General features: G+C 51.2%; 2 protein-coding genes and 1 pseudogene across 3 annotated transcripts in view; 1 reads left to right on the forward strand and 2 right to left on the reverse strand.

Annotated features, from left to right (window-relative positions):
* LOC126573419 (serine-rich adhesin for platelets) overlaps positions 1-13,053 on the reverse strand; it is a 31,303-nt gene extending 18,250 nt beyond the window's left edge. For both annotated transcript variants that reach the window (XM_050233515.1, XM_050233514.1), the window contains exons 1-2: positions 11,945-13,053; positions 539-785 (exon numbers count right to left, since the gene is read on the reverse strand). In XM_050233515.1, the coding sequence (XP_050089472.1) occupies positions 539-757 (219 nt within the window). In that variant the 5' untranslated portion in view covers positions 758-785; positions 11,945-13,053. The remainder of the gene's footprint in view (positions 1-538; positions 786-11,944) is intronic.
* Positions 1,531-3,107, reverse strand: LOC126577429 (uncharacterized). Its single transcript, XM_050239051.1, has 2 exons — positions 1,818-3,107; positions 1,531-1,725 (listed from the first exon to the last, which is right to left on the reverse strand). The coding sequence occupies exons 1-2, from the start codon at positions 3,105-3,107 to the stop codon at positions 1,531-1,533; spliced, it is 1,485 nt and encodes a 494-aa protein (XP_050095008.1).
* On the forward strand, positions 4,099-5,737 carry LOC126577438 (uncharacterized; annotated as a pseudogene).
* Positions 13,054-17,500: the final 4,447 nt, after the last annotated feature.

A 17,500-nucleotide genomic window follows, 5' to 3' on the forward strand; every position in this document is an offset into this window, starting at 1 on the left:
TCTGCAGCGACGGCAAACTCGCGATAGGCTTGTTTGGTGGTGCGGTGCCCGCAGTGACAGCAACACAATGGCGAGTGGTTGTCCGAAAAAGGGGAACAGACTAGCTAGTCTACCGTATCGGGCAGAACAATATCGGTAGATCAAGATCAAGGAGACGGCAGACGACCGTGGAATGCCGGTGCCCAGGTCGTGGCCACTCGAGCATCAGCTCGGGCCGGATGAAGATCTAGGTCTCTAGTGTGAGCCACCGAGTAGTACACAATGCAATTGCCGGCCGCTTTCTCTTTCATCCCTTTCGAGCCCATCTTGAAGCCAAAAATGTACCTCTCCCGCACTCTGTGTATAAAATTTAACAAAATTCTGCACCATCGTTCCGTGGTTTCGCGCTGAATTGTTGTGCAAAACAACCGACGGAAGAGTTGAAGCGACAGTCGCGGGAACGGGTCAGTGGCCGCTCGCTGATGGTGCGCACTGGGTGCTGGGAAAATTCGTTAATTGAGGCAGACGAAGGAAGGAAGACGTTCCGGACGTTCCGTACCTTGCCGTAGCTGTTGAGCGGTCCATTCACCCAGCGGTCCGCCTCGAGCCGGCCCGTCAGCAGGGCGCCCGTATTTGGATCGACATGTTGCCACTCGCGCACCTCACGCTGGAACGGTCCGGTTCGCTGGTTGCCTACCAACGTCGATGTTGCCGTCGTCGATGTCGCCGCCGTCGCTGCCATCCTGCCCTGATCACGCGCTAGTGCGGCCACTTCCATATCGGTAGGGCCGGTGGTGGAAAGATGTCTGCAAAAGATGAGGAAGGAAAGAACGCTGGTTGGTATGGTGGTGATGCACTGTTTTCGCTACGAAAAGAATGATTTATTGGAAGCCCGTTCCAGGTCCCCAGTCGCGGGGAATTGAGGTCAACGCGCACGCTGAGCAGCGCATCTCTCTCGGAAGCTCTCTCTCTCTCTTTCTCTCTCTCTCTCTCTTGCTCTGTATCGCAGACAAACAGATCCCACAAATCTCAAAGACTTTAGGCTGCAGTCAGAGCTATAAATGGCATCGCCAGGCTGCCTCCCCAAAAACGGGTTTCTCTCCGACGGCAGAAGGAACTGGTAATGCGGTGCAGCAAGTTCAATGCCACTCGGGGGGAACATCTGGTGCAGTTTTAGTGTGTTAGACGATTTGTCGAGCAACATCTGCACTAATCGGTGCCCGTATATTCTCCCCGAATCACTAAAATACCTTTGATCGATTGTGGAACTAATGGAGAGCTGGTAGAAGATGTTCTCTTTATTCAAATACGTTCTGCTGCACGTCTTTACCACACAAAGGCTACTAAGAAAGTGAGCAAATTATGCTACTGGTTCCTTGACATCAGCGATTCAAGGATTACTGAGATGTACGCCAACAAGAAAGCTCTTTTTTTAATGGGCATGAAAAATAAAAACACTTCAAGCCGTACTTTATAGGACAAGTATTTGTCATTCCGTTCATTTATTGCATTAAATTCTTATTCAAACTCGTCCGATTCGGTTCAGGCAAACTATCTGCCCGTCACGAGACATTTGCTAAACTTTTCCTGCGTCGTCTGGATGTGATGATCGATATCGGTTCGGATCGCTCGGGCACAAATGTCATAGCGTTGGCTCAGTGCGGCCAGCTCGACGCGCAACAACGACTCGAAGCTGTCCAACCGGATGCCATTCTGCGTCTGTAGCTCCTGCAGAGCAGCCAGATACTGAGAGAGGGGGGGGGGGGGGGGGTAAAAAAGAATGACAGGAAAAGGTTTAAAAGCCCCGATCCAGAGTGTCGCATCACTGCGGAACTTACCACCGCGGTACAATCGATAGAACCCTGGGCGCAGACCGTCGGTGCCTGGTTCGCGTACACGGAACTAAAGCGCAGCAACTCGAAATACGATCGACTGACCGTCGTCAGGGAATTCAGCGTACGACCATCGGCCTGGCTGCAGCTCGAGAGCCTCGAAAGGGCGTACTCCGCTTTCCGAAAATCCGCTACCGAGCGCTGCAAACAACGCTCCGAGGTAGCACTGGCCCCGGCCAGCGAAGCCTCATCCACAAACCGAGCAGTGGCATTCCTTAGCTCCGCCGCCAGTGCATCCGCTACCGTCTGCAGCGTGGTCGTGTAGTTGCTAGAAAGCTCGTTCAGTTGCATCTTGATGAGCCGATTGTGCTCCAATCCCTGCGCCGTGATGGCATCGGTAAAGTTCCGTAGCGCTCCCTCGTTCTCAGCCGGCACTACGGTAATCCGATTCTGGAGCCGATTGTACTCATCGCGAACCTGCCTTGTCGTATCGTTGCTTTGCTGCTCCATCTGGCGCACCGTATCGGCCACGGAACGGGTAAAAACGGTAAAATGGTTCGCGAGATCTTGCTGCAACGACTGCAGGCTCGTGTTTGTGGCCATCTCGTGGCCAATGGCAGTGGTGCGTTCCTTCGCGATCGCTCCGAACACCGTCGCTATGTCGTTGAGCCCAGCGTTAATCAAACCGATCGGTGCGATCAGTGATTGAGCGAGATCGGAGGTGATGAGCGTGGCAATGTTGGACGCATCGTAGGTAGAGCCGGGCTCGCCGGCTTTGCTCACGGCTTCCCCGAGTGCTGGTAGATTTTGCACCAGGGTGGCCACTTCGGTAGCAATCGTGGTCACATTGGCGGCCACACTTCCGATCGCATTCGCTCCGAGTGTGCCATCGAGGGAGACGATCGCTTTCTTGGCAACATCGAGAGCGGCTACCGTTGGTTCTTTCAGTTTCTGGATGTCATCGAACATGGAAAGCACGACCGTCGTACTGTTCGCCCCGAAGCTTGCTGCCACGTGGCCAAGCAGTCGATTGAGGGGGGTGGTCAGGTTGTTTGCCACCCCGAACAACACCAGCGTCACACCGCTACGATCCAGCGTCACATCGTACTTGCCGAGCGTTGCGTTGGCTTTCACGATGGCCACCACACCGGCACCGATGTTACTGCGGAAGCTTGCGTCAAATCCGGGCACCGTGTACGACAATCCAAAGTCACCAGCGCCAAGGATGCCACCGGGAGCGAACACCAAGAGACTCACTCCAACGAAAAGCAACGTCACTACCGTGCTGCGGAACATTCTTGCTTCAGAACTGCTGCGTCTGTCGATCGGTCTGTCACACACCAAAAGACACCTTCAACTGATTGACCATCGGGCCCCAAAACGGTCAGCAAGCTCGCTGTGCGGTTGCCCAAAAGGTTCCCAGTTCCATCTCGTTTGCTCACATACACATGAGCGCCCCGCGGTGCTCCCATGGAACACACGATGAACGGTACTTTTACCGACGGACATCCAGATCGTGATCGCGGGTATCGTGCGTGCGCATCTTGCTGTGCTGGTGCGAGAAGACGACGACGGTGAAGGAATCAAAGCAGGAAACGAAAGATCGGACCTCTCCCGACCAACCGACCGACTTTCACCACACAAACAAGCGACTGTTGTTGTGTGTTCTGTCTTCAGAAGCGCGCCGCCAAAACAGGAAGGAAAGGGGGCAGATACAGGTCAAGCTGGGCGCGAAGAGGCGAACGAAGCGAATGAAGCACCAAGCAATCTAGTTGCCTTGGTTGCCTAGAACGCACCATCTTCGCACGCGCTGCTCGACGGAAAGCGTGACCTGGATTCACACTGACGTAGCTTATGGTATCGCAGGTTATTGATACCGGTATGCTGCATTAATAGGTCAACGTGGGTGGCCAATGGATTCTGGGTGCAGTACTGATCTTGTCATCAGCGATTGCATCTGGTTTCTTTTTCACTACAGCATCATTGAAAATCGATACAAAATATAAGGCCCTGCCAAATCCAGCGCCAGTTTGCGTAGCTTCTAGCTAACGTTGACAGTTCTACATAATGTGACGTATACTTTCTTACATTTTTCCATAAATGCTGATGCTTTCAAGAGTTTTGTGTAAAAGTTTTGGATCAATCGGAGTAAAACTGACACAGTTATAGATTTTATAAAATACGCGCAGCTCGCTAAATGAATCGTAAAATGCATTATTTTTGATGAAGTTTCTAACTTATAGTCTACAAAATACGACCAAATATACTTGAAAAGGTGCAGTTTATAATGGCATTTGTAAAAACAAGTGTAGGTGGATAGTTTTCTGCAAACAAATCGTCAAAGGTGAGCCGTTTTAGGTTCGAATCAAAAGACTTGCCCATTTAAGCGACGAACCCGCTTGAATCAGAGTGTGATTAATTTTTCAACTTAAAAAATGTGCCAAAAATCGAGAAATAGGCAATTCATCAAAAACTCGACGGGCTTACCTGGATAAAGTTATAATCTTTCAAACGAATATTGAATTGCGTGTTTCGGATGACCCGTCATGTGGCTACGATGGGGGCACCGGACAAATCACTTTTCTACGACACGCTTTCCGACATTTGATGCCACGGATTAATTTTTCAATAAATGTTCCTCAAAACAAAACCAAATATTCCCCCGGTATACCACCGGTAGATGAGCCTGGATGGTACGCGTGGTGGTGCTATATTTGAAAAAAAATGAATGAAACGAGCTCGCAAACTGAAACCTTCAGTTCTATTGGGCATGTTTGCATAGGTGTACATGGGTCGAGGCCGTCAATTTGGGAAAAACATGTTTTCGTGTGGAGGCCAAAGACACTCTCATGGACACACGTGAACACACCGATTTGATTACAAAACGATCTGCATCTGATGGTGGACTACCTCGTGCTTAATGCGTTATTCTACTCTCTCCAAATGGATTTGTAGTACCTTCGGTGCTTTGAACGCGATGAAACTGATCGTGCATAACATTTTTAGAGATTTTTAGAAATAGGAATCGGTTGAGACAGAATAATACAGAGATTCCAAAAGACTGCCACTAAGTACACGACAAAACACGCAATAACATTTGCACAGCCGTTCTTTTGCGCCATCGTTCTCGCCACAGAATTGCCAAATTTATCAATTTAGTAACGCTATATTTGGTAGAAAAGATAGAAGCAAGTTCAAGGACCCTCGGATCATCTCAGGAGCGAGCATGAATTCAAGAACGTTCCTTACATTGTTGCTACTCTTGATACCCGCGGTAAAAGATCCTACTACTCGCCCGAAAATTCACTCTTCAAAACCTCAACATACTGCTCTGCTCTTTTAAGGTTGCATTTTCAATGCCACGAGCTGACTTTGGTATCGCCCAGACTGTACCGAGCAGCTTGAAAGTGGTGGATCGTGCGGGCGGGCTACGCGAGACGTTTGATGCGCTGGACAACTTTTCGCTCACCATCAAATCGGGCTATCCGCTGCTCATCCTTATCCGTGACATGTTCACATCCATCGCAACCAAGCTAAGTGCGGACTGAATGGCACTGATGGACGCGATCGTTGCTCTCTCCAACGATGACAGTGGCCCGATCGCCACGGCATTCACTCAGGCGAATAAAGCGATCGCGACACTGGATGCGCTGCTGAAGGTTGGTCTTCGTACCGAGCTAGACACACTGACGGCCAAGTTGGGTCCTAGGGTTACGGATCAGCTGCTGGATGGATTCCAGAGCATCAATCGAGCGCTGCAAGCACTCGCGATCGCCCTGAACGCACTACAGGAAGCACTTATTGGGCCAGTAACTCAAGCGCACGTTAGGAAGTATGTACCACCGACTTTGGTCTATAATGTACTGATCGCGTTGAATGGGTTTGGATCACGCCTTCCGAGTGTGATAGACACGATTACCGGTTAGTGTTCTCGATGGTTCATAATAAAATCAATCTTTTAAAACTCTCGCTAATCATTACATGTTCAAGACACAATCGATCGATGGTTCGATTTGATCAAGATATCACACTAACCCTGACACAGTTGTGAATTTGATGGAAATGAAAATGACCAAAAGCACCAAAAAAAAAAGCAACCGAACAAAATCATTTTGGCGTGTTTTTTTGGAAGTATCTGTGTTGGCACAATCGCAATAGATACTAGGGTGGCGTCTGTCGGGCATTGTATGCACAACTGGCTTCCAGTGACAATCTGGATTGTAGCGACGGGAGCTGTAGCATTAGGTCACTTGTTGGCCAAATTCAGTTGCAAAACTGAGCCAAACAACCAAAGGTCTGGTGCTCCGGTACTCCAGCGAGCCATTGCTTCGAGTGATAGTCACGTGCAAGCGCATCAACGAAAGCATAGCCACCACAAAAGTGCACCATGGGTCCGCTGTATCTGTTGCTGTTAGCAAGTTTTTGCGCGTATCAGGTAGTATGAAGGCGTGGCGAGTGTTTTCCAGTGATATGCGTCTTAATTCGGCACCTTCCACACCCTTTAATCCACAGCACGTGGCAGCCATTCCAGACCAAGGAGTGATTAGTGCATTCGTGGCCAAGGCGCAGGTTGTGGAACGTTTTTCGGCAGCCGCATCGGCTATCGACCTGCTAGGGAACAACACGCTCACGATCACTTCAAATTATACGCTGTTGAGCAATTTGAGCACAACGGTGGGCAGCATTGCCAACCGTAGCACCGTAGCCCTGCTGAATTTCACCACCGAGATGCAAGGGCTGAGCGGATTTACTTACGAATCCATGCAGGAAGCACTAACGAGGGCCGGTCAGATATTGACGAGCATACAAACCCTCATTTCGAGCGGCTTCAACAACGACTACCAGGTGCTGGACGATCGCAACAAAACCTACATCAGTGACATGTTCAAGGATAGCTTCAACCGCCTTTCGATCGTACTGTCCAGCTTCCAGGTGTCCTTTAGCGCAATCGTTAACAATCTGGACGCAATCATTCAAGGCACGCTCCGGGTGGATCAAAATGCCGATCTGTCGGTACGGCTTTCGCAGGTCGCCAGTCTGAAGCGTGTGTACGAGGTGCGTCAAGCCAGTGCATACCTGCGAGGGGCGGCCATTTCCCCGCTGAACTATACCGTCAAAAGTACGCTGGAAAATATCGTTCAGGGCGATCGGTTTACCGTGACCGCAGAGTCCAAGAGTCAGGAAGCGATTCTGCTGACGCAACAGGCGGTGGAAAAGTTTGATAGCGACCTAAACGGAATGACAATGGACGCACTGGACATGATCGGGTACGCAGGCACCATGTACGAGGGTGAATCGTTTGACTTCCTTCTCCCGAGCCTGGAAGCCATCTCCACCTACACTCAGTATCTGAAGGATCCTTTGGGGCAGTTCAATGACACGTTTTCGGCTGCTTCGGTGGCGGAGAAGATGAATCTGCTGAACCAAACGATCACCAACTATACGACCCAGTCGGACACGTTCGATGATGATCTGGTAACGGTGTACGGTGTGCATATTAGTCGTGCTATTCATAGCGTGGTGCAAGTCCTGGTCGCTAGTGGACCATACGCCCGGTATTGCTACCATAAGCACTACCCGTTGGTACTCCTGCTGGCGATAGAAAATTACGAAGAGATCAGCATATGCTATGAGCGTGAAATGGATCGGCTGTATCACACGCAAGGGTTGATCACGGAGGTCGTAGAGCTGGTATTGTACAACGTCGATCAGCTGCTCAATACGCTCACACTCTGTGTGGATACCGTGCCCTGCCCATCAGCCTGTGATGCCTGCGTCAAGACGGTAAGAAAACGCAGCGCACTAGCTGGCAGTATCTTTGCAATTCATTTTCCTCTTTCCTCCTGATACAGATTGGCAATTACTACAAAACGATGGCGAGACTGACGGACGAAAAGTTCGATCTGCTCCTGCAGTTCATCCCCTACGAAACGAGTGCCAGTCTGCAGCGGTTGAAGTCCTGCGTAGAGTTCACCAAGTACAGACTTCTCGCCGACGTACACGATATCGTGGTCGATGTGTTTGCGTGTGAAACAAATGGACCATAAAAAATATAGTTGTGTAATGCTAAATATTCGAAAAATATACATTAGTTTTGAACTTCATACGAACTTCTCGATCGATGCGGGAGGTGTTTTTTGGGAAACCATCACAAAACACCTTGCTCTACAGAGCGAAGCAGCAGAGAATGTGTTTAAACAGATGTTACAGATACAGCATAACAACTGCCACCAAGAACCTTGCGCCATTTCGTTTCGAAAGCCACTTGTTGATATCATCCTGCAATGGAGTTTCTCGCTGGAGTTTCTGCAGCTGCATCACCGCTTCTCTTGTTAACTTAACGTCTGCAAACACGCGTGACTGTATCATGTGGTGACTATTTTGATAGCTTCTACGAACGGTTACAATCAATCTGATGTTCGTCGATCGGGATTTTCTCCATTGCTTCCATTCCGGTTTATGACAAACATCATCATCATCATCGTCATCACCATGACCACGGCATTTCCTCTACACAAGCCAAGGCCATGGTGTTGAATTTGAGGCTAAGTGAACCCCGCATTGAGTCATAACTGCTGCCAAAACTCTGGCAAGCCAATTCACTCGTAACTGGTGCTGACATGCGTTGGCCAATGAGGAAGGTTCCTAGACACTCTATCCTCACTCCCAGGCAAGTAACTAAATATGGCTAATCACGAGCGCGCGTGGTTTGAAATCGTTGATTGATTGTCACACAAACAAACTCGATCACCGGAAGGGTGGGGGTTGGAAGCATTTTCGGATCTTACTCCACTCGACATTTTCGACAAGATCGTCACGATGATCGTTTGGTTGTTCGTCATCACCACTCAGCCTCATCTAAACGTCCCACCAAACCATCGGAAGATGAAGGTCAATTGTGTTTCGTTCTTCTGGAGCGCCATGTTGCTCATCGGACAAGACATCGGATGGATCGCGTTTCCGTCCGTCGCGCCCCAGGTCGAAGCAGGAAAAGCTCCGTCACTCGATCGCGCCCCCCTTTTCGGCACTGGGTCGGGGGTACGAGGTGAAGATCTCATTTGGTGACAGCGATGTTAGTGTATAGAGCGAAACGTGATAGTTTCGATACGGCATCCCCTGTTTGACATTTAATGAAACAACGAAAACAGAAGTTCTGCTCGCTCGCACTCCTACTCCTTCTGCTTTCGTTTCTCATTCAATCGAAAGAAAAAAAAAACCCGTTCCGAGCGCGAATCATCGTTGTGAAAGCTCCCAAAGCTACTGTCTACCTCCAGGCGTCCGCGGCAGCCAGCGTATGCTGCCTTTTGCTTCTTCCTCTCGGGTTTTATTTTTCATCAGTGGAACCGATGTCTCATCGATCATTTTCAAGCTCAATTACGCTTCACCGGGGATCCGAACGCCGCGATCAGCGTAACGAAAGCGCCTTGTCAGAGGTGTATGCTAATCGGTCCGGTTGGCTGCATGCAGGACCGTTGAAAGAATTGGAAACAATAAGCTGGCGCTGCGCCTGCGTTGCAACGGGACGGACGAAGTGATGCATGGCAAAGTGAAATGCAGCCGAAGCCAAAGTGTAATTGAAAGTGAATGCGCGTCAACCGAAAAGGACGGAATGCGTTATTTAACAACCAGTTTCCGCTGCGTAGACTCGCGAGAAAGTAAGAGTTACACTCCCGGAAGGGGGGTAAACTCGTTCACCTCCAATAGTCAGTCCCTAAAAGAAGACGATCAAGGAGAGAAAATGGTTTGTGAATTTGCGCTGCGCCAAAGTGTGCCAAAAAGCAACGGAGTTGTCCGTCAATCTGGGCCAAAGATCAAACCGCAACAAAGCGAGGATCAAGGAGTCGTCAAGGAGTTGTGTGCACACTGCAGGGTAAACACACTCGTTCCAATAGAAATTCGAAACCAGCATCACGCAACGCAACGCAAGCCGCAGATCGCAGGGTTCGTCGCTTGCACTTATAAGCAGTCCTTTGTTTTATCTGAGCTGTGTGTGCGCGCGCGCGTGTGATCGTATGTGTAAAAGATTGCCAAACGGATTGCCTCAAGCCACACTGGCACTCGTCGACGTCGTCGTCGGAGTCGAGGTTGACTAATGAAGACATGCTTTTGGTTTTTATCATCGATGGGAACACACCTATAAATCATGAGCGTCGAGCGTTTGACGTTGATAAACCATTCCGTATTTGGTCGACAGATAAGTGGCTAATAAAAGGCCGTCCGCTCCGCTCGTCGGGAGGCAACTGCTCGCCGGCTCGCAGCCTCTTCCAGCGAGTTCAAGGGCACGGGCGCAAGACAGGGTGGCGGCAAACGCTCTTGAAACACATTTGCACGAAGTATCGAGTCCACTGGCTGTCTGCGCAGTAATCTGACACCATCCTTGGCGTTCGGTGAGTGCATAAAATTATCCCAATCGAAAATCACCACCAGTTGACGTTGCGGTTGCGGTCATATTTCAACAATTTATCGAACTTATTTCGCCCGTGTGTCCCGTTCTAACGCAGGAGCGGTCATTTCTTGTTTGATAAATTAGTTTTTCTTGCATTTTTTTGAGTTAGAGATTCGTTTTCTTTGTTTATGCGAAGGAATGGGTATCACTAACATTCCCAAGTGATGGCAGAGAGCTGAGGCTGAAGCTGAAGAGCTGGAGGAACGCTTACGCCAGAGCGCGTTGCCACTCCACACGCCCACAGAGATCTTAGCCCGCCTCGGTGACGATTGCGGGGGGGATTGGGTAAACAAACACCGGTTGGTGGAGGGAATTAGTCATTTCCTGCCAACTTTGGACCCCAATCCCCATGGACCGAAACACCGAATGTCGCGTGATGCCAAAGACCTGCGCACGGGCATATGGTGGTGCTGACTGGCTGGCGGTTGGCTCATCGAACTCCTTGCGATGGGTTCGAGAAATGCATTTTCTCCCCAGTTTGTTTAATCGTTTAATTGCCGCTCGGTTTGTTTGATGCTTCATTGATCACATGCATGATTTCACTTTCGTCTTTGCACTCCATCACTGATCGCTGTCCAATGTTCCAATATTTACGACCGGTAAATGGAAGCCTGGAGCTGGCGCCGGCGCGCTCGCTAACGGTAGTCCTGGTGGAAAGTCGTCCAGTCCAGATGGCGGAGTAATTTATTTGCGCAGAGAACTAGGTCACTACGCGGCGTAGAGACTTGTGCTATGCCGTGATGGTGTGTAGCGAGAAGACGACTCTTGTGTCTATGGGAGTGATCCATTCCTGTAAACATATTCCACGGAATATCTGGCCGAGCCATTATCTAAAGCGATACGACAAGTTTCACAAGAAAGATCCCAGAGAGACAGAGAGACAGAAAGACAGACCGTAAAGCGCCGAAAGAGGCGCTTGATTAATCGATTAACATTTGTCAAATCAAATGCTGCGTGCTGCCGGACCTGCCCCGTTTGAGCCACGGATGCTAGCATCCAAATGGCTTTAGCAAAACAATCCGGACACGGAACACCGAAAACCGCTCTCCGGGGCACGTGTGCACCATGTGGTTCGCCCTGGAATGGCCGAACAGCCAAATTTGAATTCCGTGAAGCTACCTCAGGTGTCATAATTGATGTTGGCCTTATAGGGCTGGACCAGCTTCCTCCGCTCCTGCCCGGTAGCAGTCCGCATCTTCCCTCCCGGTAAACAACCCGGTTGTGGAAACGATAGAGTGAACGTCCAATCACGCCGGAGTGGCCGGTGTGCGCACGTCCGCACCATCAACGTGGTGCGTACGTGCAGCTGGACGGATTGTTTGCGAATTGAAATAGTTTTGCGCGCGTCCCGCCCCCCGGGAATCGAGCACGAGTGAGTCAGTAGGAAGAGTAGGCCGAACTGCTGTTTTGTTTTTTTCGCTTGTCAAGCGCTCGCTGTGGAAATGTCACCTACTAGATTACATCAGGTTGCGCCGAAGACGATCACGAACCAAGGGGACTTGTGCTTGTGATCTTCAGCAAACCAACAAAGTGTGTGCGGCGATGCCGGATCAGATCGCTACGGCGTACGCGATGGGCAAGCTTCCCGATTTGGCCACAAACTCCCACCAAACCGGATCCCACCAGAGTGCTCACCCACCGAGGGGCAGGGAATGTTCGAATACCAATGGGCCGTACCAATATTTACCTGCAAAAAGTTCAACTCGCTCGATATTCAGCAGAAGCACCACACAAGCACCGCTAATCCAATCCAGCTCTGATCTGATTTGCTGGAACAACTGGGAATTGCCCGTTGGCTGGCTGTCTAGCTGGCTTTGTTCACTTGGCGTTCCGCTTGCTCGCGTTCCCCGGCTCTGGTACCGGCAGTTTGCCCTCCAAAGCGGACCGGAGGCCACTGTCACGGAACGGTACACAACGGTACACAGAAATCACTAGCTCTCACTCCGCCGAGAGGCCGTTCTTAGGTCGCTTTCGCTTGGTGGAAGGTGGATTTTGTGGAGGCCGCTTCTCTCCTCTAGACCAATCCTTTGATTTGCTTAACCAATCGATCGCGATCCTCACTCAAAAAATCACAAACTATCGTCGCGTTGAACGCACTAACTTTTTATTTTTATTTTTTGTTGCGGGACCACAGGAGTGTCCGTCAGGTGGACCGATCCTTTTTTTTTTTCCTTGCACGATGTCAGCTTTTTTAACTTTGAAAACTCCGACACCTGGTGACCATCTGGCGTATGACCGTTTTGGCGCCCGTGCCACTCGTCGTGGTTGCGATTGGGGAACGTTTGAAGCTCGTAGGTAATGGGCAATGGCCTCTCCCTCTCTCTCTCTCTCTTAGCCTTCTACGCCTTCGTGCACGGTGTAAAGACTCACAAACGAAAAAATCAAAACACACAAAACTAAAATCACAAATACACTCTGGTGCAATGGTGGTGCAAGTTTTACAAAAAAAAAAAACGTTTAATGACCGGGGAGCGCCTTTAGCGATAAGGAGTCGCGGAGTGCGGTTAAGGAACACTCTCTCTCTGTCCAATCAATATCCTGCTGGACAGCAAATGTGCCTTGTACGGCTGGCTGGCTTGCTAGTTGGCTGGTAAGCCTGCTGCTGGTTGTTTCACTGTTGCTGCTGACACGCACGCTGCACGCTTGGAGCACGACGTTCGTTCAAAAAGGGGAATTCGTCGTCGTCAGCTCCAAAACACTCGCGGTGATGCGGAGGAAAAGCTTGCAGGGAACACACCACTGAGCAGAGCCAGAGAGCCCCAAACCTGACGTCCTACGATTGCACGTCCGTTCGGGTTTGCCGCCAACGCGATACTGAACCGGCGGGGCCGCACAAGACCGTTGGGTCCGTGGCTTGTTCGCTTCTCGTCCGTCCGTTTTGCAAAACCTCCCAGTGGTGGTAGCGATCGCGCACCGCAAAGGGAAGGGAAAACAACACCCAGCCCCAGGTGTACGAGACATGACAACCGGGACCGGAGAGCGTTCGTCGACCGTCGACGAGGTGCGCAATGGACCATCCAGCGCGCGCGATCGTTCGCCGGTTCGCACAGAGAGAACACTGGAGAGAGAGAGAGAGAGAGAGAGAGAGCGAGAGATCATGGACGGTACCAGAGCAGCGTGTGTGGGTTCGCTCTGCTTGTCTCTTCGTCTCTCTTGGTCTTAAGCATCCAACGCCGCAACGAGTCTCGAAAGGCAGCAGATCAACTGCTTCGCTCGTGTTCGAGGAGAGGATCGTTCCGTTGCATCGATCGCCATGTTTCGCGTAGACTTCGCAAAAAAGGACCACACCTCCCGCAAAGGGGACGCGATCTTGGATCTTTCTCCATTACTTGAAGCACCCCTCGCTCCCGATCGTCGCTTGGCATTGGCCCCCCGCTAGCTACCGGCGATCTAGTTAGGATCGGGTTCACGAAAACGCACCGTAAAACCAGCTCTCAATCAGTAGCTCGGTCCATTGCCACCATACTCCTCCTCTTCCTCCTCCTTCTGCCGACGGTGTCGACGATCCGTGAACCTTGGTGCGAGCTTTCTTCGGCGCGAGGTCTGCGAGCGATGCTCGAGCAATACGCGCTCCGTTGCTGCTTGCATCCACGTCTTCGTCGTCGCCGATGTTGCCCTTCTCCAACTCGAGACAATCCGCAAAAAAGCACACCCCAAGACACGGCGCTCTGCACCTTCTCTCTTCATGTCTCTCTCCGACGATCCGACGAACCGGTTAATCGTCGTCGATTGTACTGCGAATCGCAAAGCTGGCCACAGAACAGAATAGAGCGAAAAGACAAAACATGAACCTCGGACGCACGGACACAGACGCGCGGCCACGGGCACACGGCAAAATCGAGTCAATCTCTGGTCAAAAAGGAAAGCAAAAGCACTGGCCAGTGGCGCGGTCAGAGATCAAGGGTAGTTTGTGGTAAGGTTAGACCGACGAACACGGAGAAGGAGATCGGCGGGGCCGTAATCTCTTTCTTGGCAGGCAAGCCGGCCTCACACAGCCATGAACTCAGCGGTCGCTCGAACGGAATACGAAGAAAGATGTAAGGATCGTTCTCGATGCAGTGCCATCCGCCTGCCCGCCAGTATCGTCTGCAAAGCTGCAGATCGGTGACCTGAAAGGAGTTACAGTTTGGGCGACATTTTCGCCCAGAAGCAAACGACTAACTGAAGTTGAAGAAATGAAGTTACTCGGTCTGGTGACCTTATCTGGATCCATTTTTTTCCGTTCACATTCCCTCGCACCGGTATTCGATTACAGATTGCTCCGGGGTGTTGCTGTACGCGCTTTACATTAACGCCGAATAAGACATAAATTGTTGGCTGCAAAGTGCGAACGCGGTATTGCAAAACTCGCGCTCGCTTAACCACTTAAAATACCAAAACACAAAATCCCTCCATTTTCCGCGAGCACTAAAGCGAGCGAACTCTCTGGTCGTCGTCGGTCGCTCGTTAGTGCTTGCTGCTTTTCCTACCTTACCCCCCTGGCACTGGTGCATGTTCTGGTGGCCTCCTCCTGGCTGCGAGAAGTGCTGGTAACGAGTCTGTAAAAGCATGTTACCTACCCAAGGTGAAGGATTTTTTTTCTCTCTCTCTTCCAGTCTGTCTGTCTGGATCGGGATCGAGCAGAAGGTATAGGAAGGGAAGCGTCGCAAGTCAAGGAAAAAGCCTACGCTTTGACTTCGACGAACACACGACCGCTTAAGGTTCAGCGCTCGCTCGCTCAGCGTTTTTCCATCTGCCCGGGAACGACGATGAATCCAACGAACTCATCCCCACTAAAGCCTAATGGCACCAGCCCACCCCGGTGGTGGCCCAGCCAGATGATAAAGTGTCTTTGGCTGCGAAAAAGCTTTAAACCGAAAGATTGCACGAAGAGTCGCATTTGAGTGAACGAGAGTCCAAGACGTTTAATGACCCATCAACGGGGCAACAATGCGTTTATCGGGTTGGTTCTCTCTCGCTCTCTCTCTCTCTCTCTCTCTCTCTCTGTCTGTCTCTCCATTCGGTTAACACCTTAAATGTTCTTCCGGCCACCACGGATTGACGTGCAGCCCATTAAGCAGCGCCCGACCGATAGAGCTCCATCCGTCTGGACTCTATTTTTCCTTCTTTCTTTTTTTTTTTTGTGCAATCATTTATGTGAAGTCCTTTGCGAGCATTGGGCGGAACGAATCAAGCGCACAGAATCGTTGTTTACGATGCGCGCCCGCGTCCCTGCCGGGCTCATAAATCATTTGTCGCGCACTCTGCACTCTGGCTCACGGGCGCGGTTTTTCACAGAGAGACGTCTCCCGACGTCGACGACCATCTGCGCGAAGATCGAAGCCGGGTCGAGGCTGAGTATCGAAGCTTATGTTACTAATGGATGAAACATGGTAAGGGGGTGTGGGAGGCGAGAGTCTGTCTGCCCGTCTGCTCGAAAGGAGCCAAAGCTGCACTTTATGACTTCACGAGTGAGATGAGGGCGCCCACTTGCTTGTCTCAGCTTCCAGTGTTCTCGTCAGTACGTTCTGAGAGTGCGCGCGCATTACCGTGGGCGTTGGCACAATCCGCAATACAGAAAGACAGACAGACAGACCGGGCAGGGAGGGTCTCTTTGTGCTCTGGGCCCCTGATCCCTGGAAAAACCGGAAAGCTCAACATGGCGATACCGAGTTGTCGGGGAGTCGATTCCAATGAATCACAATCTCGATAGTCGATACTCGATGCGCCATACCTTCAATCCGTGTCGGACGATCTTTTATCCGTCGATCGATCCGAGATGCTTCGGTCTGACTACCAATGTCTTCATGCGTTCAACAAAGAAAGGATGCATTCCGGACACTTCCTGCCTGAATGAGGCTCCGGGGAAGCTGATGCAATGTCGAAATATTGAATCCAAGGACCAGCTGTACACACGTTTGAACTTGCACCATTACAGTGGTACTTCCCAGGGAGTTCGGATCGGATTTGCTGATCCAATCCGCGTCGGTAATAAAGTAGCACCGAGCCTGTCCGTTCCCGTGTGTACACCGCCGTCAAGAGACTGGCTGGCTCGACCGGACGAAAGCAATCAACCTGAATAAATGGCGCGCAAAGACGGAACGCACACGCGCACACACTGAGAGATCCCTTAATCCCGCCGATGCACCCATTAAAATTGAAATCGAGACAACCCTGACGACGCACGGACCCAGACGCACCCGTGAGGCGGTTTCAGAGGACGACCAGATGGCGGACGGAACAATGGTCCATAAATCAAGGTCCCCGCGGGCGAAGAGTTGACTTGGTCGAGACATCGTCACCGCCCTGCAAAAACCACAAGCCACCATACCCATGCACCATACTCCGATTGGCCATGAAATTGAACTCCACGCGTCACCGGCGATATCTTGGCGATCGACTGCCGACGGTGATGGCGCTGGTGTGTGTCTGCGCGCGTACGCACGGAAGCCGGAACGGAACGGATACTGTAAATCCCTGCCTTTCGAGCCGGCAGAGAGCCCCAGAGTACGTGCGATCGATCTGCAGAGCAAAGCGGATCGATTATTCACCTTCGTCGACGTCGCATCTCGTCGATCTCGTGTACCTCACGCGGTAATTTCATTCCATCGCGCATTAGGCCAACGATATCCGTTACAGTTTTATTAACTTGTTATACCCCTGTGCTGTCTGCGCCTAGGAAAACGATCGGCCAACGATCGGAGCAACAACAAATATGGCCATTTCCCGCGTGTAGCAGGTCTCTCTCTCTCTCTCTCTAAACACAACGCACGTCATGACGCTCTTCACGACGCGGAAGGTGAAGAATGAGGGGAGTGGAAACTGTATCCATATTCATTGCGCTCCCAATAACCATCACCCACCATCAGCAGGAGAGGAATGGCGCACCGTGGAGAAGGAAACCGTTTGTCGTTATTAAAATGCTAACGCACCGATATGGTCCGTCCGGGCCGATGGTGCTGCTGACCGGTCCGCCGGGTGCCCTGGAGCTGTAAAAATTAGAAATGGAGGTGGAGCTGAGGCTGAGCGAGCGAAGGATGTGGGCCGGCTGCTCGCGCTTTAGCTCGTTACCGGGCAGTAAGTGGTCCCGGATTGGGCCCAGCTTTTGCGGGCCCAAAAGTGCAGCATCCAGGGCGCGCGCGTAAGGTACGGAGCCAAGACAGAGGCCAAAGTGGACCAAACGATCGATTCAATGCTAATGGTGTGTCGTTGTGTTGGCCACCGATGCTGGGGTTGCGCGCGTGCGCCAAAAGAGGGTTGATCT

This window comes from Anopheles aquasalis, chromosome 2, assembly GCF_943734665.1.
Source record: "Anopheles aquasalis chromosome 2, idAnoAquaMG_Q_19, whole genome shotgun sequence".
In the NCBI taxonomy this organism is placed as follows: domain Eukaryota; kingdom Metazoa; phylum Arthropoda; class Insecta; order Diptera; family Culicidae; genus Anopheles; species Anopheles aquasalis.